The 22,775-nt window shown below is 53.6% G+C and overlaps 1 protein-coding gene across 8 annotated transcripts in view; it reads left to right on the forward strand.

Moving 5' to 3' along the window:
* Positions 1 to 22,775, forward strand: part of PLEKHA7 (pleckstrin homology domain containing A7) — a 128,828-nt gene that overhangs the window by 61,115 nt on the left and 44,938 nt on the right. For all 8 annotated transcript variants that reach the window (XM_066583682.1, XM_066583684.1, XM_066583683.1 and 5 more), the window contains 8 exons: positions 5,320 to 5,403; positions 12,414 to 12,525; positions 15,567 to 15,671; positions 15,750 to 15,822; positions 15,900 to 16,000; positions 18,852 to 19,018; positions 19,606 to 20,208; positions 22,159 to 22,642. In XM_066583682.1, the coding sequence (XP_066439779.1) occupies positions 5,320 to 5,403; positions 12,414 to 12,525; positions 15,567 to 15,671; positions 15,750 to 15,822; positions 15,900 to 16,000; positions 18,852 to 19,018; positions 19,606 to 20,208; positions 22,159 to 22,642 (1,729 nt within the window). The remainder of the gene's footprint in view (positions 1 to 5,319; positions 5,404 to 12,413; positions 12,526 to 15,566; positions 15,672 to 15,749; positions 15,823 to 15,899; positions 16,001 to 18,851; positions 19,019 to 19,605; positions 20,209 to 22,158; positions 22,643 to 22,775) is intronic.

The following is a 22,775-nucleotide window of genomic DNA, read 5'->3' on the forward strand; positions in this document are numbered from 1 at the left end:
TACTTTCCTCCTGTACTGTGGATGATGGGCGGTACAGCTGTGTGTTATTAGTTACATTACATAGGGGGTCACTTACTTTCCTCCTGTACTGTGGATGATGGGCAGTACAGCCGTGTGTTATTAGTTACATTACATAGGGGGTCACTTACTTTCCTCCTGCACTGTGGATGATGGGCGGTACAGCTGTGTGTTATTAGTTACATTACATAGGGGGTCACTTACTTTCCTCCTGCACTGTGGATGATGGGCGGTACAGTTGTGTTATCAGTTACATTACATAGGGGGTCACTTACTTTCCTCCTGTACTGTGGATGATGGGTGGTACAGCTGTGTGTTATCAGTTACATTACATAGGGGGTCACTTACTTTCCTCCTGTACTGTGGATGATGGGCGGTACAGCTGTGTGTTATTAGTTACATTACATAGGGGGTCACTTACTTTCCTCCTGTACTGTGGATGATGGGCGGTACAGCTGTGTGTTATTAGTTACATTACATAGGGGGTCACTTACTTTCCTCCTGTACTGTGGATGATGGGCGGTACAGCTGTGTGTTATTAGTTACATTACATAGGGGGTCACTTACTTTCCCCCTGTACTGTGGATGATGGGCGGTACAGCTGTGTGTTATTAGTTACATTACATAGGGGGTCACTTACTTTCCCCCTGTACTGTGGATGATGGGCGGTACAGCTGTGTGTTATTAGTTACATTACATAGGGGGTCACTTACTTTCCTCCTGTACTGTGGATGATGGGCGGTACAGCTGTGTGTTATTAGTTACATTACATTGGGGGTCACTTACTTTCCTCCTGTACTGTGGATGATGGGTGGTACAGCTGTGTGTTATTAGTTACATTACATAGGGGGTCACTTACTTTCCTCCTGTACTGTGGATGATGGGCGGTACAGCTGTGTTATTAGTTACATTACATAGGGGGTCACTTACTTTCCTCCTGTACTGTGGATGATGGGTGGTACAGCTGGGTGTTATTAGTTACATTACATAGGGGGTCACTTACTTTCCTCCTGTACTGTGGATGATGGGCGGTACAGCTGTGTGTTATTAGTTACATTACATAGGGGGTCACTTACTTTCCTCCTGCACTGTGGATGATGGGCGGTACAGCTGTGTGTTATTAGTTACATTACATAGGGGGGTCACTTACTTTCCTCCTGTACTGTGGATGATGGGCGGTACAGCTGTGTGTTATTAGTTACATTACATAGGGGGTCACTTACTTTCCTCCTGTACTGTGGATGATGGGCCGTACAGCTGTGTGTTATTAGTTACATTACATAGCGGGTCACTTACTTTCCTCCTGTACTGTAGATGATGGGCGGTACAGCTGTGTGTTAGTAGTCACATTACATAGGGGGTCACTTACTTTTCTCCTGTACTGTGGATGATGGGCGGTACAGCTGTGTGTTATTAGTTACATTACATAGGGGGTCACTTACTTTCCTCCTGTACTGTGGATGATGGGCGGTACAGCTGTGTGTTATTAGTTGCATTACATAGGGGGTCACTTACTTTCCTCCTGTACTGTGGGGGATGGGCGGTACAGCTGTGTTATTAGTTACATTACATGGGGGGTCACTTACTTTCCTCCTGTACTGTGGATGATGGGCGGTACAGCTGTGTGGTATTAGTTACATTACATAGGGGGTCACTTACTTTCCTCCTGTACTGTGGGGGATGGGCGGTACAGCCGTGTGTTATTAGTTACATTACATAGGGGGTCACTTACTTTCCTCCTGTACTGTGGATGATGGGTGGTACAGCTGTGTTATTAGTTACATTACATAGGGGGTCACTTACTTTCCCCCTGTACTGTGGATGATGGGCGGTACAGCTGTGTGTTATTAGTTACATTACATAGGGGGTCACTTACTTTCCTCCTGCACTGTGGATGATGGGTGGTACAGCTGTGTGTTATTAGTTACATTACATAGGGGGTCACTTACTTTCCCTCTGTACTGTGGATGATGGGCATTACAGCTGTGTGTTATTAGTTACATTACATAGGGGGTCACTTACTTTCCTCCTGTACTGTGGATGATGGGCGGTACAGCTGTGTGTTATCAGTTACATTACATAGGGGGTCACTTACTTTCCTCCTGTACTGTGGATGATGGACGGTACAGCTGTGTGTTATTAGTTACATTACATAGGGGGTCACTTACTTTCCTCCTGTACGGTGGATGATGGGCGGTACAGCTGTGTGTTATTAGTTACATTACATAGGGGGTCACTTACTTTCCTCCTGCACTGTGGGGGATGGGCGGTACAGCTGTGTGTTATTAGTTACATTACATAGGGGGTCACTTACTTTCCCCCTGTACTGTGGATGATGGGTGGTACAGCTGTGTGTTATTAGTTACATTACATAGGGGGTCACTTACTTTCCTCCTGCACTGTGGGGGATGGGCGGTACAGCTGTGTATTATTAGTTACATTACATAGGGGTCACTTACTTTCCTCCTGCACTGTGGATGATGGGCGGTACAGCTGTGTTATTAGTTACATTACATAGGGGGTCACTTACTTTCCTCCTGTACTATGGATGATGGGCGGTACAGCTGTGTTATTAGTTACATTACATAGGGGGTCACTTACTTTCCTCCTGTACTATGGATGATGGGCGGTACAGCTGTGTGTTATTAGTTACATTACATAGGGGGTCACTTACTTTCCTCCTGTACTGTGGATGATGGGCGGTACAGCTGTGTTATTAGTTACATTACATAGGGGGTCACTTACTTTCCTCCTGTACTGTGGATGATGGGCGGTACAGCTGTGTGTTATTAGTTACATTACATAGGGGGTCACTTACTTTCCTCCTGTACTGTGGATGATGGGTGGTACAGCTGTGTGTTATTAGTTACATTACATAGGGGGTCACTTACTTTCCTCCTGTACTGTGGATGATGAGCGGTATAGCTATGTTATTAGTTACATTACATAGGGGGTCACTTACTTTCCCCCTGCACTGTGGATGATGGGTGGTACAGCTGTGTTATTAGTTACATTACATAGGGGGTCACTTACTTTCCTCCTGTACTATGGATGATGGGCGGTACAGCTGTGTGTTATTAGTTACATTACATAGGGGGTCACTTACTTTCCCCCTGTACTGTGGATGATGGGCGGTACAGCTGTGTTATTAGTTACATTACATAGGGGGTCACTTACTTTCCTCCTGTACTGTGGGGGATGATGGGTGGTACAGCTGTGTTATTAGTTACATTACATAGGGGGTCACTTACTTTCCTCCTGTACTGTGGATGATGGGTGGTACAGCTGTGTGTTATTAGTTACATTACATAGGGGGTCACTTACTTTCCTCCTGTACTGTGGATGATGGGCGGTACAGCTGTGTTATTAGTTACATTACATAGGGGGTCACTTACTTTCCTCCTGCACTGTGGATGATGGGCGGTACAGCTGTGTGTTATTAGTTACATAGGGGGTCACTTACTTTCCCCCTGTACTGTGGATGATGGGCGGTACAGCTGTGTTATCAGTTACATTACATAGGGGGTCACTTACTTTCCCCCTGCACTGTGGATGATGGGCGGTACAGCTGTGTGTTATTAGTTACATTACATAGGGGGTCACTTACTTTCCTCCTGTACTGTGGATGATGGGCGGTACAGCTGTGTGTTATTAGTTACATTACATAGGGGGGTCACTTACTTTCCTCCTGTACTGTGGATGATGGGCGGTACAGCTGTGTGTTATTAGTTACATTACATAGGGGGTCACTTACTTTCCTCCTGTACTGTGGATGATGGGCAGTACAGCCGTGTGTTATTAGTTACATTACATAGGGGGTCACTTACTTTCCTCCTGCACTGTGGATGATGGGCGGTACAGCTGTGTGTTATTAGTTACATTACATAGGGGGTCACTTACTTTCCTCCTGCACTGTGGATGATGGGCGGTACAGTTGTGTTATCAGTTACATTACATAGGGGGTCACTTACTTTCCTCCTGTACTGTGGATGATGGGCGGTACAGCTGTGTGTTATTAGTTACATTACATAGGGGGTCACTTACTTTCCTCCTGCACTGTGGGGGATGGGCGGTACAGCTGTGTGTTACTAGTTACATTACATAGGGGGTCACTTACTTTCCTCCTGTACTGTGGATGATGGGCGGTACAGCTGTGTTATTAGTTACATTACATAGGGGGTCACTTACTTTCCTCCTGTACTGTGGATGATGGGTGGTACAGCTGTGTGTTATCAGTTACATTACATAGGGGGTCACTTACTTTCCTCCTGTACTGTGGATGATGGGCGGTACAGCTGTGTGTTATTAGTTACATTACATAGGGGGTCACTTACTTTCCTCCTGTACTGTGGATGATGGGCGGTACAGCTGTGTGTTATTAGTTACATTACATAGGGGGTCACTTACTTTCCTCCTGTACTGTGGATGATGGGCAGTACAGCTGTGTGTTATTAGTTACATTACATAGGGGGTCACTTACTTTCCTCCTGTACTGTGGATGATGGGCGGTACAGCTGTGTGTTATTAGTTACATTACATAGGGGGTCACTTACTTTCCTCCTGTACTGTGGATGATGGGTGGTACAGCTGTGTTATTAGTTACATTACATAGGGGGTCACTTACTTTCCTCCTGTACTGTGGATGATGGGCGGTACAGCTGTGTGTTATTAGTTACATTACATAGGGGGTCACTTACTTTCCCCCTGTACTGTGGATGATGGGCGGTACAGCTGTGTGTTATTAGTTACATTACATAGGGGGTCACTTACTTTCCCCCTGTACTGTGGATGATGGGCGGTACAGCTGTGTGTTATTAGTTACATTACATAGGGGGTCACTTACTTTCCTCCTGTACTGTGGATGATGGGTGGTACAGCTGTGTGTTATTAGTTACATTACATAGGGGGTCACTTACTTTCCTCCTGTACTGTGGATGATGGGCGGTACAGCTGTGTTATTAGTTACATTACATAGGGGGTCACTTACTTTCCTCCTGTACTGTGGATGATGGGCGGTACAGCTGTGTGTTATCAGTTACATTACATAGACATGATATATGTGATATCATGGCTCCTGTTATAACGCTCCAGCGCTGATATAATGTTGGCGGCTCCTGGTATCTGCGCCCGGTGATGCTGATTGGAGGGGTGTGTGGGGGCCCTCCTGCACTTTAGCACATGGGGCGCTGGGATGGCCTGAGGCCGCTGTCCCTGAGGAGTGTAATAAGTGATTAGTTGCTGGATATTATAGTGTTATTATGGCTCTCGCTGATGTCTGACCGCTCTGTTCTCTCCCTGCAGCCACAACCAGCGGACGACGTCCTACAGGCACCCGGTGACCGGACACGTCTCCCCCGACAACGCAGAGTTTGACCTCCGTGACGAGTAGGTGTATTCTCTATGGTGCTTGTGATGTGCCTCCTCCCGTCCCCGTGTGTCTACACCCCCTCCTCCAAGTCAGCAGGTGAGGGCAGCATTAGCGCTGCAGCTTCGGCTGTGACTGTAGTAGTTGAGGTAAGGGCAGTGACACTTGCAGCTCTGGATATGACTGGAGTAGTTAATGGCAGCAGTGACATTTGCAGCTCTGAATGGGACTGGAGTGTGTAAGGGCAGCAGTGACATTTGCAGCTCTGGATGTGACTGGAGTATGTAAGGGCAGCAGTGACATTTGCAGCTCTGGATGTGACTGGAGTAGGTGAGGGCAGCAGTGACATTTGCTGCTCTGGATGTGACTGGGGTAGGTGGGTGTGGTAAGGGCAGCAGTGACATATGCAGCTCTGGATGTGACTGGAGTAGGTAAGGGCAGCAGTGACATTTGCTGCTCTAGATGTGACTGGAGTATGTGAGGTAAGGGCAGCAGTGACATATGCAGCTCCGGATGTGACTGGAGTAGGTGAGGTAAGGGCAGCAGTGACATTAGCAGCTCTGAATGTGATTGGAGTAGGTGAGGTAAGGGCAGCAGTGACATATGCACAGCTGTGGATGTGACTGGGGTCTGTGAGGTAAGGGCAGCAGTGACATTTGCAACTCTGGATGTGACTGGAGTAGGTGAGGTAAGGGCAGCAGTGACATTTGCAGCTCTGGATGTGACTGGAGTAGGTGAGGTAAGGGCAGCAGTGACATTTGCAGCTTTGGATGTGCGACAGTACGTGAGGTAAGGGCAGCAGTGACCTTTTACAGCTCTGGATGTGACTGGTGTATGTGTGGTAAGGGCAGCAGTGATATGTACAGCTCTGAATGTGACTGGAGTAGGTGAGGTAAGGGCAGCAGTGACATTTGCAGCTCTGGATGTGACTGGTGTATGTGTGGTAAGGGCAGCAGTGATATGTACAGCTCTGAATGTGACTGGAGTAGGTGAGGTAAGGGCAGCAGTGACATTTGCAGCTCTGGATGTGACTGGTGTATGTGTGGTAAGGGCAGCAGTGATATGTACAGCTCTGAATGTGACTGGAGTAGGTGAGGTAAGGGCAGCAGTGACATTTGCAGCTCTGGATGTGACTGGAGTAGGTGAGGTAAGGGCAGCAGTGACATTTGCAGCTCTGAATGTGACTGGAGTAGGTGAGGTAAGGGCAGCAGTGACATTTGTAGCTTTGGATGTGCGACAGTACGTGAGGTAAGGGCAGCAGTGATATGTACAGCTCTGAATGTGACTGGAGTAGGTGAGGTAAGGGCAGCAGTGACATTTGCAGCTGTGGATGTGACTGGAGTACGTGAGGTAAGGGCAGCAGTGACATTTGTAGCTTTGGATGTGACTGGCATAGGTAAGGGCAGCAGTGACATTTGTAGCTTTGGATGTGACTGGCATAGGTAAGGGCAGCAGGGACATTTGCAGCTCCGGATGTGACTGGAGTTGGTGAGGTAATGGCAGCAGTGATATTTGCAGCTGTGGATGTGACTGGGGTCTGTGAGGTAAGGGCAGCAGTGACATTTGCAGCTGTGGATGTGACTGGAGTACGTGAGGTAAGGGCAGCAGTGACATTTGTAGCTTTGGATGTGACTGGCATAGGTAAGGGCAGCAGGGACATTTGCAGCTCCGGATGTGACTGGAGTTGGTGAGGTAATGGCAGCAGTGATATTTGCAGCTGTGGATGTGACTGGGGTCTGTGAGGTAAGGGCAGCAGTGCCATTTGCAGCACTGGATGTGACTGGAGTACGTGAGGTAAGGGCAGCAGTGACATTTGCAGCTCTGAATGTGACTGGAGTACGTGAGGTAAGGGCAGCAGTGACATTTGCAGCACTGGATGTGACTGGAGTACGTGAGGTAAGGGCAGCAGTGACATTTGCAGCTCTGAATGTGACTGGGGTCTGTGAGGTAAGGGCCGCAGTGACATTTGCAGCTTTGGACGTGACTGGAGTAGGTAAGGGCAGCAGTGACCTTTTACAGCTCTGGATGTGACTGGAGTAGGTGAGGTAAGGGCAGCAGTGACATTTGCAGCTCTGGATGTGACTGGTGTATGTGTGGTAAGGGCAGCAGTGATATGTACAGCTCTGGATGTGACTGGAGTAGGTGAGGTAAGGGCAGCAGTGACATTTGCAGCTCTGCATGTGACTGGAGTACGTGAGGTAAGGGCAGCAGTGACATTTGCAACTCTGGATGTGACTGGAGTAGGTAAGGGCAGCAGTGACATTTGCAGCTCTGGATGTGACTGGAGTAGGTGGGTGAGGTAAGGGCAGCAGTGACATTTGCAGCTCTGGATGTGACTGGAGTAGGTGAGGTAATGGCAGCAGTGACATTTGCAGCTCTGGATGTGACTGGAGTACGTGAGGTAAGGGCAGCGGTGACATTTGCAGCTCTGGATGTGACTGGAGTAGGTAAGGGCAGCAGTGACATTTGCAGCTCTGGATGTGACTGGGGTCTGTGAGGTAAGGGCAGCAGTGATATGTACAGCTCTGGATGTGACTGGAGTAGGTAAGGTAAGGGCAGCAGTGACATGTGCAGCTCTGGATGTGACTGGAGTAGGTGAGGTAAGGGCAGCAGTGACATTTGCAGCTCTGGATGTGACTGGAGTAGGTGGGTGAGGTAAGGGCAGCAGTGACATTTGCAGCTCTGGATGTGACTGGGGTAGGTGGGTGAGGTAAGAGCAGCAGTGACCTTTATAGCGGTGGATATTTGAGTGTGACCTGTGCGGCAGCATCGGTGGGCTCGGGGTGCCCATGCTAGTACGTCTGCTCACGTCACACTGTGTTCCCTTTCAGCTGAACTCCCACAATGGAGCCGCTTGGCATCTGTGGCGGGCAGCGGGCGATGTGGGTGGCAGTTGACTGCAGTCTCCTCCTCTATGCTTTTAGAGTGTGGTAATTGCAGTCCCCGGGGAGCGGTCTCCATCCATCCGCCATGCCCGTTACCATGGCAGCTGTAGACCTCTTGGGGGTATCTGTGCCCACCTTAGTCATCAGAGAGATGACTGCTGACTCTTCTGCAGATTGGCCCCTGTTCACCAGAGCTGACAATCTAAATCCCCCGCGGACGGGTAAAGATCATCCAGAGCAGTGGAATGGAGCCTGGAGGACTGCACCCCAGAGGGGTCATGTGACCTGGCCATGTGGTCATGTGACGTTGGGACAGTATTTGGGGATCTGTCTGGCGGCCATATTTTCTGGTGTATCCATCACACACTCGGGAACGCTGAGGCTCCGGCGCCGCTCGCCACGGAGATAATTGGCTGGGTATTGATTCTTGTAATCTGAGCAGCGGCAGAGTAAATTGGCGCTAATCATCTGGACGCGGTCGGACGGTTTGTGAGTTGCTCCCCTCAGCAGTTTCCTGGAGAGAGCGATAGATTCGGGGTGGGGGGGGGGGGGGGTACTTTATAATCAAGTTGACAAATGCAGTAAAAGACGAGGGACTGAGGGGCGAAATAATGCAAAGGTCTCACCTGCTGATGTAGCAGAGCCGGCCCGGTGAGAGGAGCCGCCGGCACCCTGTGTAGGGGACTCGCCTCTGTATGGACACACATAATTAGTGTGCCTTAAGCTTGTGTGACCTGCTGTGGCTCCTCGGGGGCGGAGAGTTGTACAGGGGGGGCGGGTCCCAGGGAGATGGTTACATTTCTGGCAGCCACTTTTCAGCAGATGAGCAACAAACCAGAGCAATGGTGGATTGTGTAAATGGCGCCCCCCGGAGTTCTCGGATATGGTCTAAAGCCGCTCTGATCATGTGACAAAGACGCAACTGAAGGGTCACCTTCTCCCTATTTTTAATATCTCTGCTTGCTATTATTGACCTGTTGTTACTTAGTGCTGCTCTTACAGCTGAAGGCTTGTAACAGTGTATCGGTTAGATAAACCCCTCGGTATCACAGCTCTCTTGTCCTGATTGTACCAAGCTGTGAAGGCCCATTCACACCAGCAGATAATCGCCCCAACGACAATGACAGCTTCGAGCGATTACTTTGCTTAAAACATAATTGGTATTTAAGTAACTTCTCAGCTCCTTAACTGCCAATTATGTATGTAAATGAGGCCTCCCTGAGCAGCCAATAGCCTGAGGGTCTTATCTGGGAGCTCAGATCCTTTGTTCTCCACGGGAAACAATGCTATCAGCTCTGGAGAACAACTGATAGAACTGATGGCTAAAATCAAGGGAGCTTCATTTTAACAATCAGCGTAAAGGGCCCGAAATGCAGGGGGGGCGGGGGGGATAATCGTCCAGTGTAAATGGGCCTTAAGACTGTCAGGGCAGATGTAAATTTGTCCTACCAAGCAGACCTCCATCAGACCTCGGTGCCCTCGCCCTCTCTGGGGCAGTCCTCGGTGCCCTCGCCCTCTCTGGGGCAGTCCTCGGTGCCCTCGCCCTCTCTGGGGCAGCCCTCGGTGCCCTCGCCCTCTCTGGGGCAGCCCTCGGTGCCCTCGCCCTCTCTGGGGCAGCCCTCGGTGCCCTCGCCCTCTCTGGGGCAGCCCTCGGTGGCCTCGCCCTTTCTGGTAAGATCTTGGTGTCCTTGTTGCAGTTTTTTCATATTATACCCTAAGCAGATAGTGGTGCCCTCGCTGCAGTCACCCTCATCTCTCAGCTCAGGCAGATCTCGGTGCCCTCACCCTCTTTCGCAGTAAGATCTCGGTGCCCTCACCTTCTTTCGCAGTAAGATCTCGGTGCCCTCGCCCTCTCTCGCAGTAAGATCTCGGTGCCCTCGCTGCAGTCACCCTCACCCTCTTTCGCAGTAAGATCTCGGTGCCCTCGCCCTCTTTCGCAGTAAGATCTCGGTGCCCTCGCCCTCTCTCGCAGTAAGATCTCGGTGCCCTCGCTGCAGTCATCCTCCTCTCTCAGCTCAGGCAGATCTCGGGGCCCTCGCCCTCTCTCGCAGTGAGATCTCGGGGCCCTCGCCCTCTCTCGCAGTGAGATCTCGGGGCCCTCGCCCTCTCTCGCAGTGAGATCTCGGGGCCCTCGCCCTCTCTCGCAGTGAGATCTCGGGGCCCTCGCCCTCTCTCGCAGTGAGATCTCGGGGCCCTCGCCCTCTCTCGCAGTGAGATCTCGGGGCCCTCGCCCTCTCTCGCAGTGAGATCTCGGGGCCCTCGCCCTCTCTCGCAGTGAGATCTCGGGGCCCTCGCCCTCTCTCGCAGTGAGATCTCGGTGCCCTCGCCCACTCTCGCAGTGAGATCTCGGTGCCCTCGCCCACTCTCGCAGTGAGATCTCGGTGCCCTTCCTGCAGTTACCCTCATCTCTCAGCTCAAGCAGATCTTGGTGCAATCACCCTCTCTGGGGCAGATATCATCCGTAAGAATTCTTCTAGCTTGTCATCTCCTGTTTTGTAATTTGTTGTTGTCCCAGTTTCTATGTACCTGCCCCACAGCCGATCCATCAGACTGGGTCAGCTGACCACATTGCTGCAGCTCAGCCTTGTTTGGAAAGTATTCCCTGATTGGTTAGTTTCTTTTTACCTATTCCTGGCTTCTGCAGTGTGTTGCTGGTTATAGTGTAAACTATATTCATTTCTATCCAGTATTTCCTGCATGCTTCTGGTATCTTGTTCGTAGCCTGACTTCGTCTCTTGTCACCCTAGTTTGCGCTTGTGGTTAGTTTGCCTCCAGTTTTTTCTTCTTAGACTTGTAGTTTGTTTGACCCTTTCCCTATTTGTATCTGGCTTATCTTGTTTCTTAGTTCTGCTCAGTTTGGTTTTCTTTGCCTCCAGGTCTTCTCATTGTTTCTCAGGATAAGTGTTTCACATAGGGTTTCCATTAGGGATATTTTTAGGGATTCTCGGGGACAGTGGTGTCTGGTGTTAGGGTCAGCATCAGGGATAGGTTCGGGGAAGACTTAGATTATGTTCACATGATGGGTTTTGGCACCGAATCTACTTTCAGTACAGGTCACAGTCATTTGAGTAGGAACTCTGTGTTGCTGTCTTCACAACGTGGATTTCAAATCTTCGTCTTTTAAAAAAAGCAGGTAATATAGCACCTTGGGCATCTGTGTGCCCGGAGACAACGCTGCCACCAGGAAAAAGTCACTGCTTTAGGGAACGCCTAGTTCTGCAGTGTCTAGCCAATAGGGTTACACAGATCTTGGTGACCTCGCAGCAGTCATGCTCTCTTGGGAAGATCTCTGCCCTCCCTGCAGTACCTTCATCTCTTAGCCTGTGCAGGTCTCAGTACACTCACTGCACTCACCTTTGCTTGTGCGGATACCTGTGCCCTCGCAGCAGCCGCCCACCCCATCCCTTTAACCCCCACCTTCCCCTACTGGGGCAGGCAGATATCTGTGTCCCCACGGCAGTCACCCTACATATTGCTGATCTCAGTGCCCTTCGCTTCAGTTGCCCTCTATGGTGCTGATCTCAGTGCCCTTCGCTACAGTCATCCTCCATGACGCTAATCTTGGTGCCCTTTGCTGTAGTCGCCCTCCATGGCGCTAATCTCGGTGCCCTTTGCTGTAGTCGCCCTCCATGGCGCTGATCTCAGTGCCCTTCGCTGCAGTCGCCCTCCATGGCGCTGATCTCAGTGCCCTTCGCTGCAGTCGCCCTCCATGGCGCTGATCTCAGTGCCCTTCGCTGCAGTCGCCCTCCATGGCGCTGATCTCAGTGCCCTTCGCTGTAGTCGCCCTCCATGGCGCTGATCTCAGTGCCCTTCGCTGTAGTCGCCCTCCATGGCGCTGATCTAGGTGCCCTTCGCTGCAGTCGCCCTCCATGGCGCTGATCTCAGTGCCCTTCGCTGCAGTACCCTCACGTCTCTCAGCCCGGGCAGATCTCGTTGCCCTCACTGCAGTACCCTCACGTCTCTCAGCCCGGGCAGAGTGGAGAGCCTTCACTGCAGTCCTCTAGTCTGAGCGGAGCACAGTGCCCTCGCTGCAGTCCTTCGCCCGGGCAGAGCTGCTCCAGCGATAGATGAGAACGGCTGACGGATGTGATGAGGCATCCGGCTCTGCTGCATCGTCCTCACACTAAATCATTTGTATTCCCCAGGGACAGCTCCATCATGTCTCCTCAGCAGATGAACCAAAGACCCTACAGCATAGTGAGCGAGGGGTCCACGGCGGTAACCACGTCCACTGCGGAGTCCAGGCCCCCTCCGAAGGTAAGTGAGTACCTGGGGATTCTGCCTGCAGTCAGCATAGCGGGAAGTGAAGGGTTAAGCTCCCGGAGAAGTTTGGGACAGTAGTCACTTCTCACATGGACTGCGGCGCACGCACGGACGGACACAGCTGAGCTTCTGCTGCATTACATCCTACTAATATAAATGCAGAATCCCACCGGGAAGACATATGCCACCATTGTTTACACCCGGCGGCTGCTGCAGTGGTCCTATGTCAATCAGACAAGTGCCCCCTCCCCCATCCTGTCTGGTGCCCGCAGAGCTGGAGCCTGGCACCAATGCAGCTTCTCTGCTCCCAGGGGATTTGCAATGCAAATGATGAGTGCGGAACATTGTGTCTGCGAGGAATCCTGGGGAAGTGGCTATATGGGTGCGTATATACTGTATATATAGCGGGTTACGCCGCGAGACCCCCAGAACTTAATGACACTCTGATGCAGAAATCTGATATCAATGGAAACAGAAACTCCAAACATCAGGACTGTCCCCTCCAGAAGTGTCAGTGTGGCCCCCCTTGTAGCGGATCACGAGGGACGGATGCAATGGCTTCTGGGATGCCGCAGATCATGGCGGGTGGTACGGGGGGCATGAAGACTCAACTATGTGTGAGGTCCGGGGACCGTGGAGGGCGAGGAAGAAGTGCTCTACTGTCAGCGCCTGCACGGCCGATCCATCTGTTGGTCCTCGCTCACATCTGACCTCACTGTGACAATGGGGGTCCTGGGGGGACTTCCTGCTGCGGTAGGAGCCATATCTGTAGCGTCCGGGAACGAAATCCCCTGGAAGAAGACGGCGCCGGATGGTTTCCTGCTGTTTATAGCGCAAAACGCATTCACCATGGGGAAGTCCCCCGTACGCTCCCTGTAGACAGGTGGGTTCCCCTCCCCTCCATTCTCCACGGGGGAGTCCCCCGTACGCTTCCTGTAGACAGGTGGGTTCCCCTCCCCTCCATTCTCCACGGGGGAGTCCCCCGTACGCTTCCTGTAAACAGATAGTTCCCCTTCCCTACATTCACCGCGGGGGAGTCCCTCATATGCTCCCTGTAGACAGGTGGTTCCCCTCCCCTCCATTCTCCATGGGGAAGTCCCCCGTACGCTCCCTGTAGACAGGTGGGTTCCCCTCCCCTCCATTCTCCACGGGGGAGTCCCCCGTACGCTTCCTGTAAACAGATAGTTCCCCTTCCCTACATTCACCGCGGGGGAGTCCCCTGTTCGCTCCCTGTAGACAGGTGGTTCCCCTTCCCTACATTCACCGCGGGGGAGTCCCTCGTACGCTTACTGTAGACAGGTGGTTCCCCTTCCCTACATTCACCGCGGGGGAGTCCCTCGTACGCTCCCTGTAAACAGTTGGTTCCGTTTTCCCACATTGACTGTGGGGGAGTCACCTGTACGCTCCCTGTAGACAGGTGGTTCCCCTCCCCTACATTCACTGCGGGGGGAGTCTCTCATATGCTCCCGTGGACAGGTGGTTCCCCTCCCATACATTGACCACGGGGGAGTCCCTCATATGCTCCCTGTAGAGACAGGTGGTTCTCCTCCCCTACATTCACCGCGGGGGAGTCCCTCGTACGCTCCCTGTAGACAGGTGGTTCCCCTCCCCCACATTCACCGCGGGGAGTCCCCCGTACGCTCCCTGTAGACAGGTGGTTCCCCTCCCCCACATTCACCACGGAGGAGTCCCCCTTACGCTCCCTGTAGACAGGTGGTTCCCCTCCCCCACATTCACCACGGAGGAGTCCCCCTTACGCTCCCTGTAGACGGGTGGTTCCCCTCCCCCACATTCACCACGGAGGAGTCCCCCTTACGCTCCCTGTAGACAGGTGGTTCCCCTCCCCCACATTCACCGCGGGGAGTCCCCCGTACGCTCCCTGTAGACAGGTGGTTCCCCTCCCCCACATTCACTGTGGGGAGTCCCCCGTACGCTCCCTGTAGACAGGTGGTTCCCCTCCCCCACATTCACCACGGAGGAGTCCCCCTTACGCTCCCTGTAGACAGGTGGTTCCCCTCCCCCACATTCACCGCGGGGAGTCCCCCGTACGCTCCCTGTAGACAGGTGGTTCCCCTCCCCCACATTCACCGCGGGGAGCCCCCCCATACGCTCCCTGTAGACAGGTGGTTCCCCTCCCCCACATTCACCGCGGGGAGTCCCCCGTACGCTCCCTGTAGACAGGTGGTTCCCCTCCCCCACATTCACCGCGGGGAGTCCCCCGTACGCTCCCTGTAGACAGGTGGTTCCCCTCCCCCACATTCACCGCGGGGGGAGTCCCCCTTACGCTCCCTGTAGACAGGTGGTTCCCCTCCCTCACATTCACCGCAGGGGAGTCCCCCGTACGCTCCCTGTAGACAGGTGGTTCCCCTCCCCCACATTCACCGCGGGGAGTCCCCCGTACGCTCCCTGTAGACAGGTGGTTCCCCTCCCCCACATTCACCGCGGGGGAGTCCCCCGTATGCTCCCTGTAGACAGGTGGTTCCCCCACATTCTTCCGTTTGTTGCCCGGAAGCTGGATGGCAGCTTCATTATAAACACGGAGGACTCCATGAACCGCCGCCGCCGTGTCGTCTGGTTTCGAGGCCGGTAACAACTGCAGTTAGTGGGGAGAACATCACAAACATTTGCGCAGAACCCTCCATGCGGCCGGCGGCGGGACGTTCTCTGCTTCCTCGCACGATGGACCTCCGAGGACTTGGTGTGGGACTTTCTGGGACGCCCCGCTGCTGCCAGATGATGGAACCTTTGTCCTTCTAATCGGAGCGCTGCTGACGAGGCGGGCGCACTGGGCGGAGCTTCACCAGACTTTGTATGCAAATGAGAACCGAATGTTAGACAATGAAGGACGCAGAACCTTCTGATGAAGGAAACTCTCTGCGTTTTTCCATGGATGCCAGATTTCTGTATCCGAGTATCATTAGCGGAGTTCTGGGGGCTGTCATACCCGTATGCGCGGTATATAACACATCGGGGGTGTCACGGGAGCCGCCATCTTTCCTGCGCACTCAGGTGTGGTCCTTTCGTTCCCCTTCCAGGTGCCTAAGTCTGTGGGGAAGGTCTACAGCTTCGGCAAGAGAGAGCAGTCTATAAAGAGGAACGCCAGCGTAGCGGTGCTGGCACGGGGGTGGCTCTACAAACAGGTGGGTGCAGGGCTGGCCGTAAGTGGGGACGGGCCTTACTGTCCACTGTGTCTTAGTGTCCTGCTGTGCCCCCTACAGGACAGTTCAGGGATGAAGCTGTGGAAGAGGCGATGGTTCCTGCTCTCCGATCATTGTCTCTTCTACTATAAAGGTGAGATAAAGGTGCGGGGGATGGTGGGACGGGCGCAGCGCGGGGAACGCATAATAACCTCACGTCTCCCATATCAGACAGCCGAGAAGAAGCCGTTCTGGGCAGCATCCCTCTTCCTGGCTACATCATCACCCCCACGGGACCCGAGGATCGCATCAACCGCAAGTTCTCCTTTAAGGTAACGTTTGTTGCGTCTGGCGGCGCCGGATCGCCGCTGCAGCATTCACACCAGATATAAAATAACACAAGGAAGCGACCGCTAACTGCACGAATCTGTAGTCCCCTCCCCCGCCGCGGCGCGCAAAACACCCAATAACACTTCTGCTTTCATTCTAAAACTCGATGAAACGTAAACGGCGGCGGCGGCGGCAGATCCGTGACGCCTTATTGCGTTAATTCCCTGCACATGTATCATTTTCAGTGGTATTCCATGCGAGGATCACTGTGGGGCCCCTGCGTGTCTGAGGCGTACTGCGGCCCCCAGATCTGGCGAGCATTCAGCCCCAGACTCGTTAATCATGCGAGGCTCGTTATGACTTCTTCCATCACTAATGAACTTCCGCATTCTTTCCATCTATTGCCGATCTGTTCCACATGACCGCTCCGGCTGCCTCTCATCTGCGCTGCTTGCAGTAATGGGCGCTGCCACCATCTCCATTAACCCCTTAGTGACGCGCCCTACTTTGGCCATAAGGGCATGATCATTTTTGGGGATTGTCCCCTCGACGCGGCCGGATGAGGTCTGGCTTTTGCGCGGCGCGCTGTAGTGTGGTTGGTACACTTTTTTTTACAGGTTTTTCCATTTTTGCGCAGGTAGTCCCCTTTTATAAGGTGGGGGGATTATGGGTGCATTTCTTCCTGTGTGACGAGCCGTGGCTTTAATTGGCACCATTTTGGGTAAATGCGGCTTTTTTGATCAGTTTTATTGGCGGAAAAAAAAAAAAAAAGATTTTGGCCTCCGTTTTTTAGCCGTTTCATAGCGGTCGCTGTATGGGATAAATAACGGGTTCGATACGTGGTGATGGTTGTTACGGAGGCCACAATACCAAACTTCTTTTCTTCTTTTTTTTTCCACACTATTTTTTACATATTTGGTCTTTTCAGGGGACTTTAACCTGCAATGCTATGATAATACACTGCAGTACTTCTGTGCTGTAGTGTGTTATCGCTTAGGCCTCATATCCACGGGCGAATCGGATTCCGCAATGCGGGAGGCCGCAGCAGAATCCAACCCTGCCCATGGCCGGGGTCTTTGGCGTGCCTGGCCGGGGTCTTTGGCGTGCCTGGCCGGGGTCTCTGGCGTGCCTGGCCGGGGTCTCTGGCGTGCCTGGCCGGGGTCTCTGGCGTGCCTGGCCGGGGTCTCTGGCGTGCCTGGCCGGGGTCTCTGGCGTGCCTGGCCGGGGTCTTTGGCGTGCCTGGCCGGGGTCTTTGGCGTGCCTGGCCGGGGTCTTTGGCGTGCTGACTGTGTGTGAACCGCACTGACATGAAGCGTGCTGCGATTTGTTTTCCAAACCAAAAGGTCCACAAAACAAATCCTCACGCTTTAATTCACGTGCGGACGCCCGTGTATCCCTAGGGGCGGCTTGATTTGTGAATCTCTGGCAAATCATATCCGCCCATGGACATTGGGCCTAATAGTAGCGGTGAGGAGGTATGCCAGACCTGGACACCATTGTCTGGTATCCGGTAGTCATGTAAACCCATCGGCCCTCTGCGATGACATAGCGGAGGGCTGATGACATCACTATGGAAGAGAGATTGATTGTGGCATGTAAGGGGTTAATAGGGATCTGTGTTCTCACCGATTCCCCGCTGCTGCAGCAGGACTCACGCTGTCCGTCACAGCCGGCTCCCACTTCTGATAGCAAGATCTCCCCTTCTAAGCCCACGACATCCGTAGGACGTAAGGTTACATCCTGGAGAGAGACTAGTTCCCAGCTAGGATGTAAGTTTATGTCCCACAGCATTAAGGGGTTAAAGTCCATACAGAACAACCATGAGGAAAACAGAAGAGAAAACTTCAGCCCAAACTTTCTAGCTATTTCCAGGTGCGTTTTTGCTGCCCAAACCGCAGCGTTGCGGCCTGTAGCGATTCTGGCGGCTTGTATACTCCAAAAGTCCCGAGCGTGGCCAGACCGCGCAGTCAGTCGCCTAATGGCCAGCGTTCGACCGCTGCACAGATCCGATCACCAGTTGGTCTGATGGTCTGTGAGCCGGCGGGACGCACACGTCATGGAGGCTCCTGGCTGAGTGAAGGGGTCTGCAGCTTAGATCCCCGGAGAGCGGCACTCAATGCCTGTCACTTCGCATTAGTGTCAGGAGCGCCAGCCCCACTACCGTCACCCTACAGACGGGGCGGTGAGCTGGGAGCGCCGGCCCCAGTACCATCACCCTACAGACCAGGCAGTGAGCTGGGAGCGCCGGCCCCACTACTGTCACCCTACAGACGGGGCAGTGAGCTGGGAGCGCCGGCCCCACTACCATCACCCTACAGACCAGACAGTGAGCTGGGAGCGCCGGCCCCACTACTGTCACCCTACAGACGGGGCGGTGAGCTGGGAGCGCCGGCCCCACTACCATCACCCTACAGACCAGGCAGTGAGCTGGGAGCGCCGGCCCCACTACCGTCACCCTACACACAGGGCGGTGAGCTGGGAGCGCCGGCCCCACTACTGTCACCCTACAGACAGGGCGGTGAGCTGGGAGCGCCGGCCCCAGTACCATCACCCTACAGACGGGGCGGTGAGCTGGGAGCGCCGGCCCCAGTACCATCACCCTACAGACCAGGCAGTGAGCTGGGAGCGCCGGCCCCACTACTGTCACCCTACAGACAGGGCGGTGAGCTGGGAGCTCATTCATCACTCCGCTCTCATCGCAGGGTTATGGCTCCTGTCATGGCGGCGCTGTCCTGCGCTGGGGATTCACCTGTGCGATGACGAGTCGTTGTCGCTCACGGGCTTCACTAAATGGTCGTTAATATCCTGCGATCGCCAGGAGAAGTGGGTGATGGTGGCAGCTTTATATTTCAGGCCGGGCACTCGGGGATGCGGGCGTACATCCAGCAGATGGACTCTCTCCGGGACCACCCCAGCATGAGGACCTACTACTTCAGCGCTGACACTCAGGAGGACATGAACGGCTGGATGCGAGTGATGAATCAGACGGCACTTGTCCAGAACGCCCCCGACGGCAGAAGGTACGCCGTATACACCCTGACATTCTGCATCTCCCACTTTTCTGACTTCTCCTGTGTCAGTCTTTACTGTGCTTCTGACGTTCTGTTCATGAAGCAGCATGTGATGTATACAATGGAGCCGTCTGCCCTGCTTTATGGGAGTGCAGAGCCCACATCTCACGCCGCGGTGCCCGTCCTCACACTGGTGGTTATTACATGCGGCCCCCTCCATGCTTGCTGGCTCCTTCTCCAGACACTTTGCATTTTCTCCTCCATTTCCTCGTTTTCCCTCATTAATTGACCCGCTGACATTGTGCAGCTTCTGCTATTGACTGCAGGGTCCTGCCAAGCGCTGCGGAGTGTTAATGGCGCTCGCTGTCTATCCTGCTGCCTCCGCAGTCGCGGCGGACGCTTCTCGTAGATCGTGTCTGGGCGCTGGAAGCCCTGAGCTCAGCAGTAATTAACAAGGTGTCAAAGCTCCTCGTCTTCAGTCTACGGCCGCGGCGGCGAATGTCCCTGACGTGCAGCCGCTGCTCCGTCCTGACCATGACGCCCCAAACCCGCGCAGCGTGGCGGCACCTTCATTCTTAGTTTGCTGTTTACTGCAGGGAGAACGTGGACATGGCGTGGCTGTCGGCCCCCGTGAACAACCACACCGACTCCTTCCGAGAATATACAAGACCGGAGGTATTGCAGGCGAAGAGCGGTTTTCAGAAGCCGGAGGAGCCGAGGCGAAACTTGGCAGAGGAGGCTGCGCCGAAAGATGTGGGGGACAAGGGAGGCTACAAGGAGCCGGCAGAGAAGAAGCAGCAGAGATATGTGGGAGAGAAGCGGCAGGAGCTGTCGGAGAAGGAGCGCCACCACGAAACGCCGGGACGGGAGAGCTGCCTCACCCACAAGAATGCCTTAAATTCTAATGGCGGAAAGTTTACCCCGTCCCTCCTGTCCAACGGACGCCCCTCCGCATTCACCGACTTCTCCAAGACCTACAGAGCCCAGGCCTCACAGACGCCTCAACCCCAGATGGCGGAGAGGAACGGGACCCTCCCACCCTCCTTCCGAGTCAGCGCCGGACCCCTGGAGCAGAACGGAACCGACACCTTCAAAAGGCGACTTCCTGCAACTGCAAATCCTGAGAAACAAGTGCAAAGGAAGAGCATGATGGGCCAAGTGGAGCAGTGGGTAAAGGTCCAGAAGGCGGAAGGCAAAAGGTGAGCTCTAATCACTGCACTCAGGCGCCCAGTGCTAGCGTCAGGACTGTGTGTGGGTGTGTTTATATATTACCAACAATGTAATCCTGGGGGCGCTGTGACACCTAGTTTGCCCACAATGTACCCCCTGGGGACGCTGTGACACCTAGTTTGCCCACAATGTACCCCCTGGGGACGCTGTGACACCTAGTTTGCCCACAATGTACCCCCTGGGGACGCTGTGACACCTAGTTTGCCCACAATGTACCCCCTGGGGGGGCTGTGACACCTAGTTTGCCCACAATGTACCCCCTGGGGGGGCTGTGACACCTAGTTTGCCCACGATGTACCCCCTGGGGGCGCTGTGACACCTAGTTTGCCCACAATGTACCCCCTGGGGGCGCTGTGACACCTAGTTTGCCCACAATGTACCCCCTGGGGGGGCTGTGACACCTAGTTTGCCCACGATGTACCCCCTGGGGGGCTGTGACACCTAGTTTGCCCACAATGTACCCCCTGGGGGGGCTGTGACACCTAGTTTGCCCACAATGTACCCCCTGGGGGGGCTGTGACACCTAGTTTGCCCACAATGTACCCCCTGGGGGGGCTGTGACACCTAGTTTGCCCACGATGTACCCCCTGGGGGGCTGTGACACCTAGTTTGCCCACGATGTACCCCCTGGGGGGGCTGTGACACCTAGTTTGCCCACAATGTACCCCCTGGGGGGGCTGTGACACCTAGTTTGCCCACAATGTACCCCCTGGGGGGCTGTGACACCTAGTTTGCCCACGATGTACCCCTTGGGGGGGCTGTGACACCTAGTTTGCCCACGATGTACCCCTTGGGGGGGCTGTGACACCTAGTTTGCCCACAATGTACCCCCTGGGGGGGCTGTGACACGTAGTTTGCCCACAATGTACCCCCTGGGGGGGCTGTGACACCTAGTTTGCCCACGATGTACCCCCTGGGGGGCTGTGACACCTAGTTTGCCCGCTACAGGCACAGTTAAACTAAGCAATACTAAAGTTTTGTTACAACTATTCATCTCTGGGAAAACTGGATTTTTCATGCACAATGGTGCCACCTACAGTTCTCACCGCGACACTACAAGGGATTCCCATAACAGACATGAAGGGCCGTCATTTCACTAAGAGAAGGGTATGATCTCTCCTTAAGGGGACACGTAGAAGGTGAGTGAGGAGGCTTATAAGGCCATGCATGCTCCTCTGGGAAATATATGCAAGTAAGGAAGATAGAACAATGCCTCTGCAGCGCCACCTAGTGGACGGCTTTTGATCAATTCTCAATCATTGTTATATAGACCTGTATAACATTGATTTGCAGGAATGCTGCCATCCAGTAGGTGGCGCTGCAGAGGTCTTGTTCCATCTTCCTTATATCACTACCTGGAATTTCTGGTCAGTAGTGCAATGTAGAGAGCTGACGGCTCCGCTGCAACCATCACCCGTCACAGGGAGCACGTGGAGCACCAACCCAGGAACAGAAGATAGTTCATAAACCTGCATTATCCGGCCAGGGATCCAGGGCTTTGTAGACAGTTGTGCCTGTTCATCTATTACTGCTGACAACCAGCCCATATATATTGTCTGAGAGGTAGTCACAGCCCTGCCCCCTGCTGATGACATCACTGAAGACAGTCACAGTCCCACCCCCTGCTGATGATATCACTGATATAATGAGGCAGTCACAGCCCCACCCCTGCTGATGACATCACTGATATGACGTAGTCACAGCCCTGCCCCCTGCTGATGACATCACTGATATAATGAGGCAGTCACAGCCCTGCCCCTGCTGATGACATCACTGATATGACGTAGTCACAGCCCTGCCCCTGCTGATGACATCACTGATATGACGTAGTCACAGCCCCACCCCCTGCTGATGACATCATTGATATGACATGTGATCTACACCTTATAATATAATGTTATTTGTTCTCCACTTTTTAGTGTTGGATCTGAGCCCCCCCTCCCCCTCCCTGAAAGATACCAGACTTTGCCAAAGACCAACAGACAGCCCTCCGGTGGTTCCCCTCCCCCTGGTCGAAACTTGCCAAGTGACTACAAGTATGCACAGGACCGGGTCAGCCACCTGAAGATGTCCAACCAGGAGCGTAAGGCGACCAAGGAGGGCACCGTGTGGCAGCTCTATGAGTGGCAGCAAAGGCAGCAGTTCAAGCATGGCAGCCCGACTGGACAGATTTACATGGGCACCCTGGAAGACCGATCCCGGGCGAAGAGCTTGTTGGACGTCCCGCGATGTGTTTCTGTCCCTCCTTCTCCATCTGATATCCCGCCTCCAGCTCCTTCAAGGGTCTTTCCTCCCCGGAGACCCCACACTCCAGCCGAGAGGCTCACGGTGCGGCCAGAGGAAGGGCCGGCCGACATCCCCTACATCGGGTCACCTCAGAAGACGCGGGTCCACGCTGTAAAAGTAATGACCAGTAGTAGATGTTCATGGAGCGGCGGTACTTGGGGGTCATTCACACGGGTGGACTTTGCATCTGTATTTTTTATGGCCGGCATGGAACGGCATTGGCGTATTCTGCACACGCGTGTAAATATTG

The sequence above is a fragment of the Eleutherodactylus coqui genome, chromosome 11 (genome assembly GCF_035609145.1).
Source record: "Eleutherodactylus coqui strain aEleCoq1 chromosome 11, aEleCoq1.hap1, whole genome shotgun sequence".
NCBI classification, from domain to species: Eukaryota; Metazoa; Chordata; class Amphibia; order Anura; family Eleutherodactylidae; genus Eleutherodactylus; species Eleutherodactylus coqui.